Source organism: Physeter macrocephalus, chromosome 1 (genome assembly GCF_002837175.3).
Source record: "Physeter macrocephalus isolate SW-GA chromosome 1, ASM283717v5, whole genome shotgun sequence".
NCBI classification, from domain to species: Eukaryota; Metazoa; Chordata; class Mammalia; order Artiodactyla; family Physeteridae; genus Physeter; species Physeter macrocephalus.
In genome coordinates, this window is record NC_041214.2 from 29,576,604 (window position 1) to 29,594,485 (window position 17,882).

At 37.1% G+C, this 17,882-nt stretch overlaps 1 protein-coding gene across 3 annotated transcripts in view; it reads left to right on the forward strand.

Moving 5' to 3' along the window:
• The window catches only part of PIK3CB (phosphatidylinositol-4,5-bisphosphate 3-kinase catalytic subunit beta), a 202,928-nt gene that overhangs the window by 84,300 nt on the left and 100,746 nt on the right, over positions 1–17,882 (forward strand). For all 3 annotated transcript variants that reach the window (XM_024131871.3, XM_028489344.2, XM_028489340.2), the window contains exons 3-4: positions 7,313–7,499; positions 10,522–10,747. In XM_024131871.3, coding sequence (XP_023987639.1) covers positions 7,329–7,499; positions 10,522–10,747 — 397 coding nt within the window. In that variant the 5' untranslated portion in view covers positions 7,313–7,328. The remainder of the gene's footprint in view (positions 1–7,312; positions 7,500–10,521; positions 10,748–17,882) is intronic.

A 17,882-nucleotide genomic window follows, 5' to 3' on the forward strand; every position in this document is an offset into this window, starting at 1 on the left:
GTTGTTACGTCTCCTTTTTCATTTCTAATTCTATTGATTTGAGTCTTCTCCCTTTTATTCTTGATGAGTCTGGCTAATGGTTTATCAATTTTATTTATCTTCTCAAAGAACCAGCTTTTAGTTTTATTGATCTTTGCTATTGTTTCCTTCATTTCTTTTTCATTTATTTCTGATCTGATCTTTATGATTTCTTTCCTTCTGCTAAATTTGGGGTTTTTTTGTTCTTCTTTCTCTAGTTGCTTTAGGTGCAAAGTTAGGTTGTTTATACGAGATGTTTCCTGTTTCTTAAGGTAGGATTGTATTGCTATAAACTTCCCTCTTAGAACTGCTTTTGCTGCATCCCATAGGTTTTGGGTCGTCGTGTCTCCATTGTCATTTGTTTCTAAGTATTTTTTGATTTCCTCTTTGATTTCTTCAGTGATCACTTCGTTATTAAGTAGTGTATTGTTTAGCCTCCATGTGTTTGTATTTTTTATAGATCTTTTCCTGTAATTGATATCTAGTCTCATAGCGTTGTGGTCAGAAAAGATACTTGATATGATTTCAATTTTCTTAAATTTGCCAAGGCTAGATTTGTGACCCAATATATGATCTATCCTGGAGAATGTTCCATGAGCACTTGAGAAAAATGTGTATTCTGTTGTTTTTGGATGGAATGTCCTATAAATATCCATTAAGTCCATCTTGTGTAATGTATCATTTAAAGCTTGTGTTTCCTTATTTATTTTCATTTTGGATGATCTGTCCATTGGTGAAAGTGGGGTGTTAAAGTCCCCTCCTATGATTGTAAACACAGTATTGCTTTTCAAGCATCATCAATATTTTGATGAATCATTAGAATCTTTCTGATGATTTTATCTCAAAAAGTTGATATTTTCAATATGAGAATTTTGTCCTTGAAATAGAAGATAAAGGGATAAACAACAAGGTCCTACTATATAGCACAGGGAACTATATTCTATATTGAATATCCTATGATAAACCATAAAGGAAAAGAGTATGAAAAAGAATGTACATATATGTATAACTGAATCACTTTGCTGTACAGTAGAAATTTACACAACATTGTAAATCAACTATACTTCAATAAAATAACTTTTTAAAAAATATTAAAGGTAGGGGTATTGATTTTGGAGATTGGTGTGATGTTGCTTTAGTAAGCAAAGAACATGGTTAACTGTAAAGCTAAAGGATTAAACCTTACGATGCATTTTGAGGTGGCAGGAGAGAAATACTTGACCCTTGCAATTTACTTTGCCAGTTCCTAATGCTATTTTTTAATTTATTTTTAGCTGTGTCGGGTCCTTGTTGCAGCCTGCAGGTGTCTCTCTAGTTGTGGCACGTGGGCTCCAGAGCGTGTGGGCTCTGTAGTTGTGGCACGTGGGATCTTAGTTCCCCGACCAGGGATCGAACCTACATCTCCTGCATTGGAAGGCAGATTCTTAACCACTGGACCACTTGGAAAGTACCTAAATCACTTTTTTTTTTTTTTTGCGGTACGCAGGTCTCTCACTGTTGTGGCCTCTCCCATTGCAGAGCACAGGCTCCAGACGCGCAGGCTCAGCGGCCGTGGCTCACGGGCCCAGCCGCTCTGTGGCATGTGGGATCTTCCCGGACTGGGGCACGAACCCATGTCCCCTGCATTGGCAGGTGGACTCTCAACCACTGCACCACCAGGGAAGCCCCCTAAATCACATTTTTAAGGGGGACTAACCTGGCGGTCCAGTGGTTAATGCTCTGTGCTTCCACTGCAGGGGGCATGGGTTAGATCCTTGGTTGGGAATTAAGATCCCGCATGCCGTGCAGCACGGCCAAAAGAACAAAAAAAAAAATCACTTTTTTAATGATCCAATATAATTGTTCTAGTGATTTCCGTAGAATTGGAATTCATTCATTCATTCAGCCAGAAGTAAATATTTATTGAGCCAGAAATAGTAGGAGGATGGGAAGCTCTCACTAAGCAACAAGCTTCAACATAGTGTGCTCCTGCTTTGACACAGATATGCCCTGGTGCTTGGGTGCACAGAGGAGTATTAGGGGTGGATTCCAAGAGTCTAGAAGACTAAGAGTTGGTCAGGACATATGTAGCTGAGGACAACCTAGGGAGAGGGATGATAGGTTTAAGGTAGGGGGCAGGAGAGAGTATGGGAAATGCTGGCAAGTATCAGCAGTTCAGCAAGGCTGGATTAAAGATAGTATGTGTGGGAGTGTTGAATGACAGATCTAGAAAGTAAGGAAGGTAGGGGCCCATGAATTCGTTCTTGTAATTCATTTTAGGTATGACTGCTTCATCAAGAAATTCTTAAATCTGCCATAGTGGTTTTGCCTCTAATACCCAAGAAGTTTAGAATTTGAATCTGGGGAGTTGATGCTGTTGGGTAGTGAGGTGCAATATGTCTCCTTGAAAAGGTTGCTGCTCTGGTCTCCACAGGCTCAGGAAGTCTCATCATTTCCAGTTGTCTGGTAAGGGTGAGGTCTCAGAGTTTTTGTTTTTATAGTTTTGTGCTCCTGTATTACTATGGATATTCTTCAGGTGATTTGGCTTCAGTTGTGAGAATCTTGCCAAAAATCTATGCTGAAGAAACCAGGGGAGGAGTATACAGGTTTATCTTGATTGTAATTCTGTGACAGTTGGCTGATGTTTCATAAACTCATCTCAGTTTTAAATGCTAACTTTAGTTTGTCCTGTCAGCTTTTGTTGACAACTCCTAACTCATATGTAGTACTTGGTGTTCAGGAGATGGCTTTCCCCTGTTTGTCTTTGCATGGTGGTATTTGAAGGTAAGCAAAGCATGGTCTTTAAAATTTGATGTAACATGTTTTCATTCCTCAAATATTTCTTGAATGCCTAATACTTGGAAAGCTGAGAAGCTCCTCCACTGAAGACAATCTCTAAAGGCTGTTCTGCCGTGATTTGCCTAAAGCGTCTCTAGGATCAGCGACAGTTAATGACATCTGTAGTAACTTTGTGTAGTTTTGTTCTTGTCTGTGAAAGTTTATCAGTTTACAATTTCTTCATATAATGATTTCTCTGTACACTGTGATGAGAGACAGTATTTTAAGAAGCATGGCACAAGACCTCAAGGAGCTTACAGTCAACGTAATGTGGTTTATTATGGTTAAATGTCTCAGACTCTTTTTATGGTGCTTTAGTAGTTATTATGTAGAGTGTGGTGTTGGGCTCACCCTCTAGAGTTAGACCCAACTTCAAATCCTAGGACTGCTGTTTTTTATCCATGAGATCTCAGATTTTCTAAGTCTCAGGTTGCTTCTTGAGGAGTAGCAGTATTGCCACAGGATAGCAGTAAGGATAAAATATAGTAACGCATGTAAGACTTTAGTAGAATGCTGACACATAGTAAGTACTTACCTTTAGGTGTTATAAATTCTATTATCCTGTGAGCTTTTTTTTTTTTTCCTTTTTTAAAATTGTTGGAGTAGGGATAATAGTGATTGGTCTTAAGTTCATTAAACAATTACAAATGGCTACTATCTGTTAATCACTTCTGGAGAAACAAAAGTAGTTGAATATATGTGGCTCACAGCTCAAAAGAACTAACAGTTTTTGAATTAAAAAAATTAATAAGTAGCAACAAACATTGGGCTTATTATATTCCAGGCATTCTTTACTCAGTGTTAATAAGTATGCTATGAGGTAGTTACTGTTGTTTTCACCATTTCACAGATAGGAAGAAGACATGTGATTTGCCCAAGATCTCTGCTAGCGAGTGATGGAGCCAGGTTTTACAACTAAGCTGTTAGACTCTGAGAATACAATCTTTAATCGTTGTTCTGTTCTGCCTATAGAAACAAGGCTTGCACATGTGAAAGATTCAGAACCTTTATGACAGTGTCAGTGTGGTGGATCTAGGCTGTGGGGTATAAGAGTTAGAAGAGGGGAATCAGTAACGGCCAGGATGTTCAGTAAAGGGAGAAAGCTGTCATTTAGCAGAAATTGCAATGTGTCAGACTCTCACATATTAGCTCCTTCATTTGTCACAGTGTTCCCAGGAGGAGCATTTTATTATGAATCCCTTTTTTAGTTAATGGAGGCTCAGGAAGTTTAAGTGACTTACCAAAATTCACATAGCTGGTAAATGGTATAGATGGGATTTTATAATTTTAATCTTTAAAAAAAATTTATTTATTTTTGGCTGCGTTGGATCTTTGTTGCAGTGCGCGGGCTTCTCATTGCAGTGGCTTCTCTTGTTGCGGAGCATGGGCTCTAGGTGTGTGGGCTTCAGTAGTTGTGGCACACGGGCTTCAGTAGTTGTGGCTTGCGGGCTCAGTAGTTGTGGCTCACAGTCTCTAGAGCGCAGGCTCAGTAGTTGTGGTGCGTGGGCTTACGTGCTCCGTGGCATGTGGGATCTTCCCGGACCAGGGCTCAAACCTGTGTCCCCTGCATTGGCAGGCATATTCTTTTTTTTTTATTTTTATTTTTTTTTTATTTTTTTGGTGGTATGCAGGCCTCCCTCTGTTGTGGCCTCTCCCGTTGCGGAGCACAGGCTCCGGACGCGCAGGCCCAGCGGCCGTGGCTCACGGGCCCAGCCGCTCCGCGGCATGTGGGATCCTCCTAAACCGGGGCGCGAACCCGGTTCCCCTGCATCGGCAGGCGGACGCGCAACCGCTGCGCCACCAGGGAAGCCCGAGTGTACCACTTTTTAAAAAATTCATTCACTTGTTGATGGACATTTGAATTTTTCCCAATTTTTGGCTAGTATAAATAAAGCTGCTATGAACAATTATGTACAAGTTTTTACATGGATATATGCCTTCATTTTATTTGGGTATATATTTAGAAGTGGGATGACTTGATCATATGGTAGGTGTATGTTAAGAAACTGCCAAACTGTTTTCCAAAGTAGCTCTATTGTTTAACATTCCCACCAGCAGTGTATGAGAGTTCCAGTTCCTCTTCTTCCTTGTCTACACTTGGTATGGTTGGTCTTTTTAATTTTAGCCATGTAAGAGGTGTGTAGTGGTGTCTTACTGTTACTTTAATTTATATGACTAATGATATTGAGCCCTTTTATCATCCATCTATCTCCTTTGATAGCCTCTGTTCAAATCTTTTGCCAATTTAAAAAAACTGAGCTGTTTTTCTTTTTTTTTTTAACAAATTTAGGAATTCAGGATTTTCTTTCTTTTTTTAAAAAATTTTTATTTATTTATTTATTTTCGGCTGTGTTGCATCTTCATTGCTGCGTGTGGGCTTGTCTCTAGTTGCAGCGAGTGGGGGCTACTCTTTGTTGTGGTGCGCGGGCTTCTCATTGCAGTGGCTTCTTTGTTGCCAAGCACGGGCTCTAGGCACGTGGGCTTTAGTAGTTGCAGCACGCAGGCTCAGTAGTTGTGGCGCACGGGCTTAGTTGCTCCACAGCATGTGGAATCTTCCCGGACCAGGGCTTGAACCCGTGTCCCCTGCATTGGCAGGCCGACTCTTAACCACTGTGCCACCAGGGAAGCCCTGAGCTGTATTCTTATTATTGTATGTTGAGAGTTCTTTATGTATTCTGGATACAAGTTCTTTATATGATTTGTAAGCATTTTCTCCTGTCGGTGGCTTGTCTTTTTATATTATGGACAGTATCTTCCTTAAGATTAGAAGTTTTTAGTTTTGGTGATGTTCATTTTATCAATTTTTTATTTTATGAATTGTGCTTATGGTGTCGTATCTAAGAATTCTTTGCCTAATCCAAGATCACAAGATTTTCTCCTATGTTTTCTTCTAGAGGATTTACAGTTTTAGTGTTTACATTTAGGCCTACAATCCATTTTGAGTTTATAATTTTTTTTTTTTTTTGCCATACACGGGCCTCTCACTGTTGTGGCCTCTCCCATTGCGGAGCACAGGCGCCGGACGCGCAGGCTCAGCGGCCATGGCTCATGGGCCCAGGCACTACACGGCATGTAGGATCTTCCCAGACCTGGGCACGAACCTGTGTCCCCTGCATCGGCAGGCGGACTGTCTACCACTGCGCCACCAGGGAAGCCCAAGTTTATAATTTTTGATGTGAGATATGGATTGAGCTTCATTTTCTTAGCATATGGGTGTCTACTAATTCCAGTACCATTTGTTGAAAAGACTTTCTTTTTTTCTCATCGAATTACCTTGACATCTTTGTTGAAATCAGCTGCCCATTCACATTTTAAAAAATGGAATAATTTAAAGCAAATGCCAAGCATAGTGTCATTTTATCCCTATATATACTTCATTATGTGTCTCTGACTGATAAAGACTGGTTTTTAGAAACATAACATTCCATTATCATACCTCACAAAATGAACAGTTTCCTTAAAATTATCTGATATTTAATCCATATTTAAATTTCCCAGGTTTGTTTCAAATCAATCTCCAACGTTGACCAATAAAGGGTTTTTCTCTATCATTATTGTCTCACATTTGTATATATTTGATGTGTTTCAATCCATGGATGTCATTATTGTTTTTGATGCCCCCAAATGCTTCAGGTTGACGCCTGTCTCTTTTGACACGATACTTGAATGTTTTGAATAAGTGGAATTTGAACCTTGTTTTGTTTTTTTTAACTTCAGTGCCCATGTTCTTCCCAGGATTATTGTGCTTTCTTGAAGGAAGCCCTTAAGGAATAGATGAGACTTAAATGGCCCAGTTGAAGGGTGCATTTGTTGGAATAGTGGTTTTGTATGGGCAGTGTCAACATATCTGTGAACATAGGTCTAGCAGCAGGAGGCGAAAGGCACTTGTGGCACAAGAGCCTGGATTGTGGAGAAGTCAGAGAAGCAAAGGAAAACAGGCCAGAGTCATAGCGTAAAGGGCCTTGCCAGCTGGTTTGGGGGATTTGGTCTTTTTAATACTTTGGTTGTGGGTCATGGGACTAAGTTCATGACATTTTATTTCTCTCTTGAGCTTGATAGAAAATTATTTTTGAAGGAAGGCCCTCTTGATTGCCATTTTTCATGGAGTTTGCCAAGAAAAATTTGGTTGAAGAAGCGGATATCAGTTCTCTAAGTAAAGTCTGGAGAGAATCCCCTGTTGAGTGGTTGTTAACCGGATTTCTCAGGAGCCTGTACTCCTTAAACCTTTCATCTTTCACATGTCATATACTTATTATGTTGAATTTAAATCAGTATGGTATATATATATAATTTATGTAGTGATAACCAAAAGTATTTTTAAGTTATGGTGGCTTACTCTTGCTTAACTTAATTGGCCTCCTGTTACATTGTTGGCTATATTGAAATCCAAGGACTAATTATGGATTGGTAAGCTTTATCATGTTTTAGTATAAAATTTGGCTAATTAATTCACTAAGTTTTACTTACTGATTTCTAGAGCCCCATGGTTATGAATGTGCTACCGCTTCATAATGCCTCCTGCTATGGCAGACATCCTTGACATCTGGGCAGTGGATTCACAGATAGCATCTGATGGCTCCATACCTGTGGATTTCCTTTTGCCCACTGGGATTTATATCCAGTTGGAGGTACCTCGGGAAGCTACCATGTCCTATATTAAACAGGTATGTTATCAGGCTGAATTTCTATAAACATAGCTTACTTACTATTTATATCACTTAGGGGAAAATGTTCCTCCATTTTAGAATGTTATTAATGTAAATCATATGGTAAATTTGAGAGAAGTTTATAAGTCATTACATTTTAAAGATTTTGATCCATACTGTGTCTTGGATCTTGTTTATTGGCTATATAAAACATTCTCATTCTGACTCCCACTCACTTTTAATTTTTTAAAAAATCCACGTGTGATACCTGAATGAAGACAAATTAGCTTATGTTAGCTAGTTTGAAAGGTTTGTTCAGGTTATCAAAAGGAATTTGACTTGTTCTAGAAAGTTTTATTTTGAGGTAAGATCTTTGTACTAATTGTCTTTGAGCTTTTCACGTTTTTTTTTCCTCAAGTAATTTTTCGTTGGTTGTCTCTTCTCTCCTTTTCCTTCCCTTTCTAATCCCCATTTTCTGTCCCCATCCTCACTATTTTTCATGGTCACTCTGGGGGAAAAAAAGGTTTTCTGCTGTTTAGTAGATTTTTCCCCCAGTAATGAATGCTATGTCCTCATTTGAAAGCAAATTCTTTCACATAACAAGGCTTGCATGTTTTGTTGGATGATTTTTTTCAAGCGAATTGGTGAGTACTATTGATTTTTGAAGATTATGACTTATAAGTAAAATTATTTTCCTAAACTTTCTCTTTAATGTTTTTCAAATAGCTGAACCCAATATGGAAATTGGGGTTTATGACATATTTAAGAAAAAGTATTTATGACAAACCTTTTAAAGCGCTTGACTTTGGACAGCCTTTTAACTCTTTCCCAAGCTTCTTCATCAGGGAGACATAAGAATTCTAGAACTGCATAATCCCTTAAGTGAAAAGGGATCACTTTTTAATTGTTTTGGGCACCCTACAGGGGCAGATACTACACTTATTTTTATAGTCACAAGTGACAGGTATGGATGCTTGTGGCTATAGCTGAAGCTGAATTAACCATTGAAACCTTGCTCCTTTAAAAAAAACTTACTGTTGTAAAATATGTGTAACATAAAACTTACCGTAAGAGTCATTTTTAGGCACACAGTTTCTTGGTATTAAGTATATTCACAGTGTTGCCCAATCCATCACCACTATCCATTTCCAGCACTTTTCATCATCCTAAACACAGACTCTGTACTTAGTAAATAATAAACTTCCCCTCTCCTAGTCCCTGGTAGTCTCTATTCTAGTTTCTGTCTCTATGAATTTGTTTATTCGAACTACCTCATGTAAGTGGAATCACACAGTAGTCGACTTTTTGTGTCTGGTTTTCTCAATTAGCATAGTATTTTAAAAGTTCATTCATGTTGTTACAGGTATCTAAATTTTATTCCTTTTTAAGACTGAATATTATTCCATTGTATGGCTATACCACATTTTGTTTATTCATTCATCTTTTGATGGACATTTTGGTTATAATAATCTTTTGTCTTTTGTGAGTAATGCTGCTCTGAACATTGGTGCACAAGTATCTGTATGAATCCCTGCTCTCCATATGTTGGATCATATGGTAATTCTGTTTTAACTTTTTAAGAAACTGCTAACCTTTTTTTTTTTTTTTTACAATGACTGTACCATTTTACTTTCCCACCAGCAATGCTAAAGGGTTCCAGTTTCTCAAAATGCTAGCCAACACTTGTTTTCCTTTTTTTTTTTAAACTAATAACCATTCTTATGGCTGTGAAGTGGTACCTCATTTTAGTTTTTATTTGCATTTCCCTAATGGCTAATGATTTCAAGCATCTTTTCATGTTTTTATGGACCATTTGTAGAATTGTCTGTTCAAGACCATTGCCTATTTTTTAATTCAGTTGTTTTTTGTTGTTGAGTCATGGGAGTTCTTTAATGTATTCTGGATGGTAATCTCTTATCAAACATATAATTTGAAAATAATTTCTCTTATTCTGTGAGTTGCCTTTTCACTCTCATAATAGTGTCCTTTGATACAGAAAAGTTTCTAATTTTGATGAAGTCCAATTTACCTATTTTTTGTTATTTTTTTTTGCCTAGTATCAGTTTCTCTTGTTTGTTTTATATAACTGAATCTGAGGATTGGTCACGATTTTTATCCCTCAGCTGTTGGCTTTTGTCCTGGTTGCAGTTAAAATATGTAATCCACCTTGTGTTTGTGTGGTGACCTTTTATATGATCTCATCCAGGAGACTTCAGGAGAGATCATGAGAAATTGATTCTGCTCATCCTCACAGGACAGTGCTAGTTAATGGAGATAACTGGTGAATGGAAAAGAATTCAGGACAAAAATAATGTAAATTTTGTATGGAGGTGATAGATGATACATACTTTAAATGTTCTTTTTTTAAATTAGAAATTATGTTCACAAGAATGCTAAATATGGAAGTCTTCAGTGATTCTTATTCTTCATAGATTTTCACGTTTAATACTTTTGTTTATATAAATGCATTTTTTTTGCATTATACCATTATATTACTTTACAAAAATGGGTTAAATACCGTTCATATTCTCTTGCAATTTGCTATTTTTAAAAGAAACAAACCGGGCTTCCCTGGTGGAGCAGTGGTTGAGAATCTGCCTGCTGATGCAGGGGACACGGGTTCGTGCCCCGGTCTGGGAAGATCCCACATGCCGTGGAGCGGCTAGGCCTGTGAGCCATGGCCGTTGAGCCTGCGCGTCCGGAGCCTGTGCTCCGCAACGGGAGAGGCCACAGCAGTGAGAGGCCCGTGTACCGCAAAAAAAAAAAAAAAAATTAAAAAAAAAAAACCCCCAAAATAAAAGAAACCAACCTTAATATATCTCGTATAGCTTTCCATGTTACTGTGTTTTTCTGTTTTATTTTCACAGTTCTGTAATATTCCGTAATTCACTTAACTCATCCCTTATTGCCAAGCATTTTGCTTGTCCTCAGTTTTTGAGTTTTCCAAAGAGTGCTGCAGTGAGCATTCTTGTAGGTATATCTTTGTACACTTGAGCAAGTATTTCCATTTCAGAAAATGTCTTATTACTTTTTCCTGCAGATGTTATGGAAACAAGTTCATAATTACCCAATGTTTAACCTCCTTATGGAAATTGACTCCTATATGTTTGCATGTGTGAATCAAACTGCTGTATATGAGGAGCTTGAAGATGAAACAAGAAGACTCTGTGATGTTAGACCTTTTCTTCCAGTTCTCAAATTAGTGACAAGAAGTTGTGACCCAGGAGAAAAATTAGACTCAAAAATTGGAGTCCTTATAGGAAGAGGTAATTTAAAAAATTCTTATTATGAATTTTTAACACGTTTGTTGCTATCTGTATAAACATGTAGTAAGTATGATCTAAGACATTGCTTTGCAAGGTGTGGTTCATGGACCAGTGCTGGTCTGTACATTGTTACCAGTCTGAGATAAAGTAAGTATAGAAATCGAGAATAAACTTCTCTAGCGATGTGATATTGCCACAACATCCAAGGGTGTGTGTATTTTTTATCTTTTTCTTTTCCAGTGACTTATTTTTTAAAAATTTATTTTATTGAAGTATAGTTGATTTATAATGTGTTAATTTCTGCTGTATAAAGAAGTGATTCAGTTATGCATAAATATACATTCTTTTCCATTATGGTTTATCACAGGATATTGTATATAGTTCCCTGCACTATACAGTAGGACTTGTTGTTTATCCATTCTATATATAATAGTTTGCATCTGCTAATCCCAAACTCCCAATCCATCCATCCCCCTCCCCATCCCCTTGAAAACCACGTCTGTTCTGTATGTCTGTGAGTCTTTCTGTTTTTTAGATAAGTTTATTTGTGTCATATTTTAGATTCCACATATAAGTGATATCATATGGTGTTTGTCTTTCTCTTTCTGACTTACTTCACTTAGTATGTTAATCTGTTGGTCCATCCATGGTGCTGCAAATGGCATTATTACATTATTTTTTATGGCTGAGTAGTATTCCATTGTGTCTATATACCACATTTTCTTTATCCATTCATCTGTCAATGGACATTTAGGCTGTTTCCATGTCTTGGCTATTGTGAATAGTGCAGCTATGAACATAGGGGTGCATGTATCTTTTTGAATTATAGTTTTGTTTGGTTATATGCCCAGGAGTGGGATTGCTGTATCATGTGGCAACTCTATATTTAGTGTTCTGAGGAACCTCCGGTGGCTGAACCAAGTTACATTCCCACCAACAGTGTAGGAGGGTTCCCTTTTCCCCACACCCTCTCCAGCATTTGTTATTTGTAGACTTTTTAATGATAGCCATTCTGACCAGTGTGAGGTGATATTTCATTGTAGTTTTGATTGGCATTTCTCTAATAGTTAACGATGTTGAGCATCTTTTCATGTGCTTGTTGGCAATCTATATGTCTAGTGAATTATTTTTATTTTATGAAAGTATTGGTTTTTTGCAAATTTGAAATAAAGAAGTTGTTCCTTTGCCTCAGGTACTTTGAGAAGCCGTTTTTTAGAGATGCATCCTCAGTTTCTTGTGAACTACCCCTGTAGTATGAATGTAACCTATGCACAACTCTCTATGCTAACCGAGACTTTAAGCTGATTGATGTTTCCATAAATTTTACTCCATAAGTAAAATTATCTTTTAAGTAGAAGTTACTTTTATAGCAAGTCAAGATATATCATGCCCACATTATTCTTTGCATATTAATTTCAGGGAGAATTGTGAGTAACACAATAAACACGGAGCAGTCTCTCTTGCTGTAGTAATCTTAAATGTCTAAAGGGCCAATGGTATCCTGCCTTAGACAAGGTATTAACTTGAATTGCATACTTCAAGGGATTACTGAGGAGGAGGCTTTGAAGTTTAAGTACAAAACCAAAAAAATCTGAAGAGTATTGGATCTGGATTGGCTACCTGTATTGATCGCATTCACTCTTATAGGATAATATAGTACCATCCCCTTTAAGATAGTAAGTACCTTTACAATACTATTCTTTGATCTTGACCTATAGTTAATTCAGGCTAGCTAATGATTACACAGTGGGACTAAACTCTTCCCTTTGAGTACTTAGAACAGAAGCTTGTTTATTTACTGAATGACACCCTGGTATTTAAAAATGTTTGATTATTTCAGATGATAGCTAGTTTGCTTTGGCAATGACTTTTTCCCCCATTAAATAGGCTTGTAATTGTATACCCTACAGATTTTTCAAGAATATATTAATAGCTTCAATAGAAAGCATTCCTTTCTATTTTTTAGAGCTCCAAAGATTTTTTTTTAACTTTTAATTATTCTCCATTAGTAAAAATTTTTCCTTTGAATTAAAGAGTATATGTAAAAGTAGAAAGAATAAAAAAATCACTTATAGTTTTATCCAGGACAAGAATATCCACTGATTAATATTTTGATATAGTTCTTTTTAAGCAGTTTTGTGTGCGTGTTTGTGAAAATATTGTTTTTCTGTATTTTTCTGCTGATATTTAGGGAAGCTGAAATATTTGACAATTCAAAAGGTTAGCATCACAGAGAGAGTTAACTTTTATGAGAATATAGGTGTCTTTTTGAGATTTACCATCTTTTCAAAACTTAGATCACTGTGCTCTCTTTGGGTCTCGATCTCCAAAGCATATGGAATCATTAGACACCATTATCTGTACCTAAGCTTGTCAGATTTACCAAATAAAAATACAGTAGATCCATGGGATACTCTTTTTTTTTTTTTTTTGCGGTACATGGCCCTCTCACTGTTGTGGCCTCTCCCATTGTGGAGCACAGGCTCCGGACGCGCAGGCTCAGCGGCCATGGCTCACGGGCCTAGCGGTTCCGTGGCATGTGGGATCTTCCCGGACTGGGGCACGAACCCGTGTCCTCTGCATCGGCAGGCGGACTCTCAACCACTGCGCCACCAGGGAAGCCCCATGGGATGCTCTTAATGCCAAAAAGTCATTCACTATTTATCTAAAATTCAAATAGAACTGGGCATACTGTGTTTTTTTTTTTTTTAATTTGACAACTCTAACTTTACCCTACTAACAGCACAGAGATATAATATATGTTAGAATTGAATTTCTCTTTCTATAAACAGTGTACCATATTTCATATTTCATTTAGTGTATAAAGCTTATTGTACAAAATTTTTTTATGCAATGTGCCCTGCAATTTGAATGACTAAGAAAATGCCACAAGTGTTTTATTGCATTGAATTAAACAGTTTTTAAGCTCTTAAAATTTAGGAAAGCTGGCCTTATGATCATATACACAAATTCAAATGTTAACATTCATTTAGGAAGTTGAGTAAGTCTGTTTTGATGTTTTAGAATGAAATTTTACTTTAAATACCTAACAAGTCATTTTTTGCAGTTGCTGATTTGTATGTGATGACTACAACCGGGACTTTGTGAGGTCATGCCTCCTGGGAAAACAATGAACAATTATTTCAATTTAACTTCAGGAACAAGTTTGCTGCCTCCTCCTCCCCAGTGAAAACAATAGAACCTTTACAGACATAACTGCCCTGACGGGTCTAAAAATACCTTTTCCTGAAAGACGATATGCCTAATTATTTCATTTTCTGTTTATTCTCAATAATTATTTATAGAGCTACTGCTGGGGTTCTGATTATTCTCTGTAGTGAAGGTACTTGTTCCTCCTGCATTAATTTCTCCAAATATCCAGTAGTAAATCTTGATCAGAGGATTTTGTCAGCATCCTGAAAAAAGTATTTGAACACTTCCTTTTTCTCCTCACCTATCTAAAGCTGTGGCATACCTTAAAGTGAAAGAAATACATAGTCTGTAGGATTTTAACAGTATCTTTAATATGAAGAAATTGTTCATTCAGTACTTCTTTAATATCAAAAATTTATATTTGACTGTAAACTATACAGTACTCTTATCTTAAAATTGAAGCTTTGCTATCAAATTTTCATACCACAAGACATATAGGCAATTAACTAGGCTTAAAATTAAATTCCTTAGCCTAACTTTTTATTTTTGGCAAAATTTCTATTTTTAAGAGATCTTTATAGTAGTTAGTTCCCCAATTCAGGCTTCATCCGTTTCTTCCTCTTTCTTTCTTTTTCTTTCTTTCTTTCTTCCTTTCTTCCTTCCTTCCTTCCTTTCTTTTTTTGTTTTAATTTTTATTGGAGTATAGTTGATTTACAATGTTGTATTAGTTTCAGGTGTACAGCAAAGTGAATCAGTTATACATACACATATATCCACTCTTTTTTTTTTTTTTAGATTCTTTTCCCATGTAGGCCATTTCTGAGTATTGAGTAGAGTTCCCTGTGCTATACAGCAGGTTCTTATTAGTTATCTAGTTTATATATAGTAGTGTGTATATGTCAATCGTAATCTCCCAATTTATCCCTCCCCCGCCATATCCCCTGATAACCGTAAGTTTGTTTTCTGCATCCATGACTCTACTTCTGTTTTGTAAATAAGTTCATTTGTACCCTTTTTTTTTTTAAAGATTCCACATATAAACAGTATCATACGATATTTGTCTTTCTGTGTCTGACTTACTTCAGTCAGTATGACAATCTCTAGGTCCATCCATGTTGCTGCACATGGCATTATTTCATTCTTTTTTATGGCTGAGTAATATTTCAATGTACATATGTTCCACATCTTCTTTATCCATCCCTCTGTTGATGGATATTTAGGTTGCTTCCATGTCTTGGCTATTGTAAATAGTGCTACAGTGAACATTGGGGTGCATGTATCTTTTCAAATTATGGTTTTCTCTGGATATATGCCCAGGAGTGGGATTGCTAGGTCATATGGTAGTTCTATTTTTAGTTTTTTAAGGAACCTCCATACTGTTCTCCATAGTGGCTGTACCAGTTTACATTCCTACCAACAGTGTGGGACGGTTCCCTTTTCTCCACACCCTCTCCAGCATTTATTGTTTGTAGATTTTTTGATGGTGGCCATTCTGACCGGTGTGAGATGATAATGTCATTGTAGTTTTGACTGCATTTCTCTAATAATTAGTGATGTTGAGCATCTTTTCATGTACTTTTTGGCCATCTGTATGTCTTCTTTGGAGAAATGTCTGTTTAGATCTTCTTCTCATTTTTTGGTTGGGTTGTTTGATTTTTTATTATTGAGCTGCATGAGCCATTTGTATATTTTGGACATTAATCCCTTGTTGGTTGCTTTGTTTGCAAATATTTTCTCCCATTCTGAGGGTTATCTTTTTCTTTTGTTTATGGTTTCCTTTGCTGTGCAAAAGCTTTTAAGTTTAATTAAAACCCATTTGTTTATTTTTGTTTTTATTTTCATTACTTTAGGAGGTGGATCAGAAAAGATCTTGCTTCGATTTATGTCAGAGAGTGTTCTGCCTCTGTTTTTAAGAGTTTTATAGTATCTGCCCTTATATTTAGGTCTTTAATCCATTTTGAGTTTATTTTTGTGTATGGTGTTAGGGAGTGTTCTAATTTCATTCTCTTTCATGTAACTGTCCAGTTTTCCCAGCACCACTTATTGAAGAGACTGTCTTGTTTACATTGTATATTCTTGCCTCCTTTGTTTTGTTGTTGTTGTTGTTTAAAATATTTATTTATTTTGGCTGTGCTGTGTCTTAGTTGTGGCACACGGGATATTTGTTGTGGCATGTGGGATCTTTAGTTGTGGCATGCAGACTTCTTAGTTGTGGCATGCGGTCTTCTTAGTTGCAGCATGCAGACTGTTAGTTGTGGCATGCATGCAGGAACTAGTTCCCTGACCAGGAATCACATCCTGGACTCCCTGCATTGGGACGCAGAGTCTTATCCACTGGACCACTAAGGAAGTCCACTTGCCTCCTTTGTTATAGATTAGGTAACCATTCATCAGTTTCTTAAAAAGCAGATTGTTAGAGATTGGGATTTAGTGAGTCTAGGATGTATGAAAGAAATCTGTACTTTTCAGTTGACTCTCATAGTTATGTGAAAAGAGTCCCTTATTTATATTATATTGAAAAAAATTACCAAAACAATGGCAATTCAACAGTTTATATTGAGTGTTTATACTTGAGAACCACAGCACTGAACTTGGGTGATGTGGTCTTTGTCTGCTTGGAGCTCACAATCCAGTGGGAAATAATGGATCAGTAAACAGACAGTTACAATACAATGTATAAGCTGCTATAAGTCAAGGAGGGTCACTTAAATCAACTGGGTGAGTCAGGGACTTCCTCCTTGCAGACAAACAGCTAAACTGCGACTTAAGCGCTCATTAGGAGTTGAGTAGGTGAAAAGAGATGGAAGAAGGAAAAGCAAATGGGAATGGCATATAGGAAGGACGGCCTATTCAAGGAATAAAAGAAATTGACTATGATTTGCTTAAGGGGACAGCTAGGATAAGCAGGAAGTCCAGAGAGACAACCGGCTTCAGAGCGTGCAGAGCCATCCAGGCCATGTAAAAAGTAGAGATTTAATTCATAAGAGCAATTGGGAAGCTATTGGAGGGATTTAAGTAGGGGAGTAACATTATCAGATTTTCATTTTAGAAAAATTATTTAGGTTGGGGAATGGAAATGGATTGGAGGGATTAAGATTGTGAGTAGAGAAATTAATGAAAAACTGATTTAATAATTAATCCATGGGAGAGATGATGGTAGCTAGGATTAAGCTAATGGCTATAGGACCTAAGAGAACTAGACAGAGTTGAGAGACATTTAGAAAGTGGATTAGACATGACTTTTAGTAGATAAAGGGAGATAAAAAGTTTGATTTTTGTTAGATATATCTATTATTAGGGATTCATTTCCATTTCCTTATCTGTAGTACGGATGATCTGTGAATAGAAATAGTTTGAACAGTGAAAAGGAAGAAGCTCTAAGATACTTAAGGTAGTTTGCTTAAATTACAGTTCATTCACAAAGCTGATTTAGAGTAATATATTTTATTCCAGATCTAAAACTATCCAAGAAATCATATTTTACCTTCAAGATTTTACCTTTGTTGTATTATGGAACTTAAACATTTTAATTTTTCTACATTTAATACCTCAAATCGATGCTAATAATTATTTTAGAAATAATGACTTTTTTTTGTTTGTTTTTTTTTTTATGGTATGCGGGCCTCCCTCTGTTGTGGCCTCTCCCGTTGCGGAGCACGGGCTCCGGACGCGCAGGCCCAGTGGCCACGGCTCACGGGCCCAGCCGCTCCGCGGCATGTGGGATCCTCCCAGACCGGGGCACGAACCCGGTTCCCCTGCATCGGCAGGCGGACGCGCAACCACTGCGCCACCAGGGAAGCCCCAGAAATAATGACTTTTAATAGACGTAAATAGACAATGCAGTTAAGTCTACTATCAAGATAACACTCACTGACGTGCATATATTCAAATGATATAGTATTGATTTGGCCCTACAGAATGAAAAGTAACAGCTTGCCCCACTGTGCTTCCCTCTCCAACACTATGAAATGCTGTTAATATT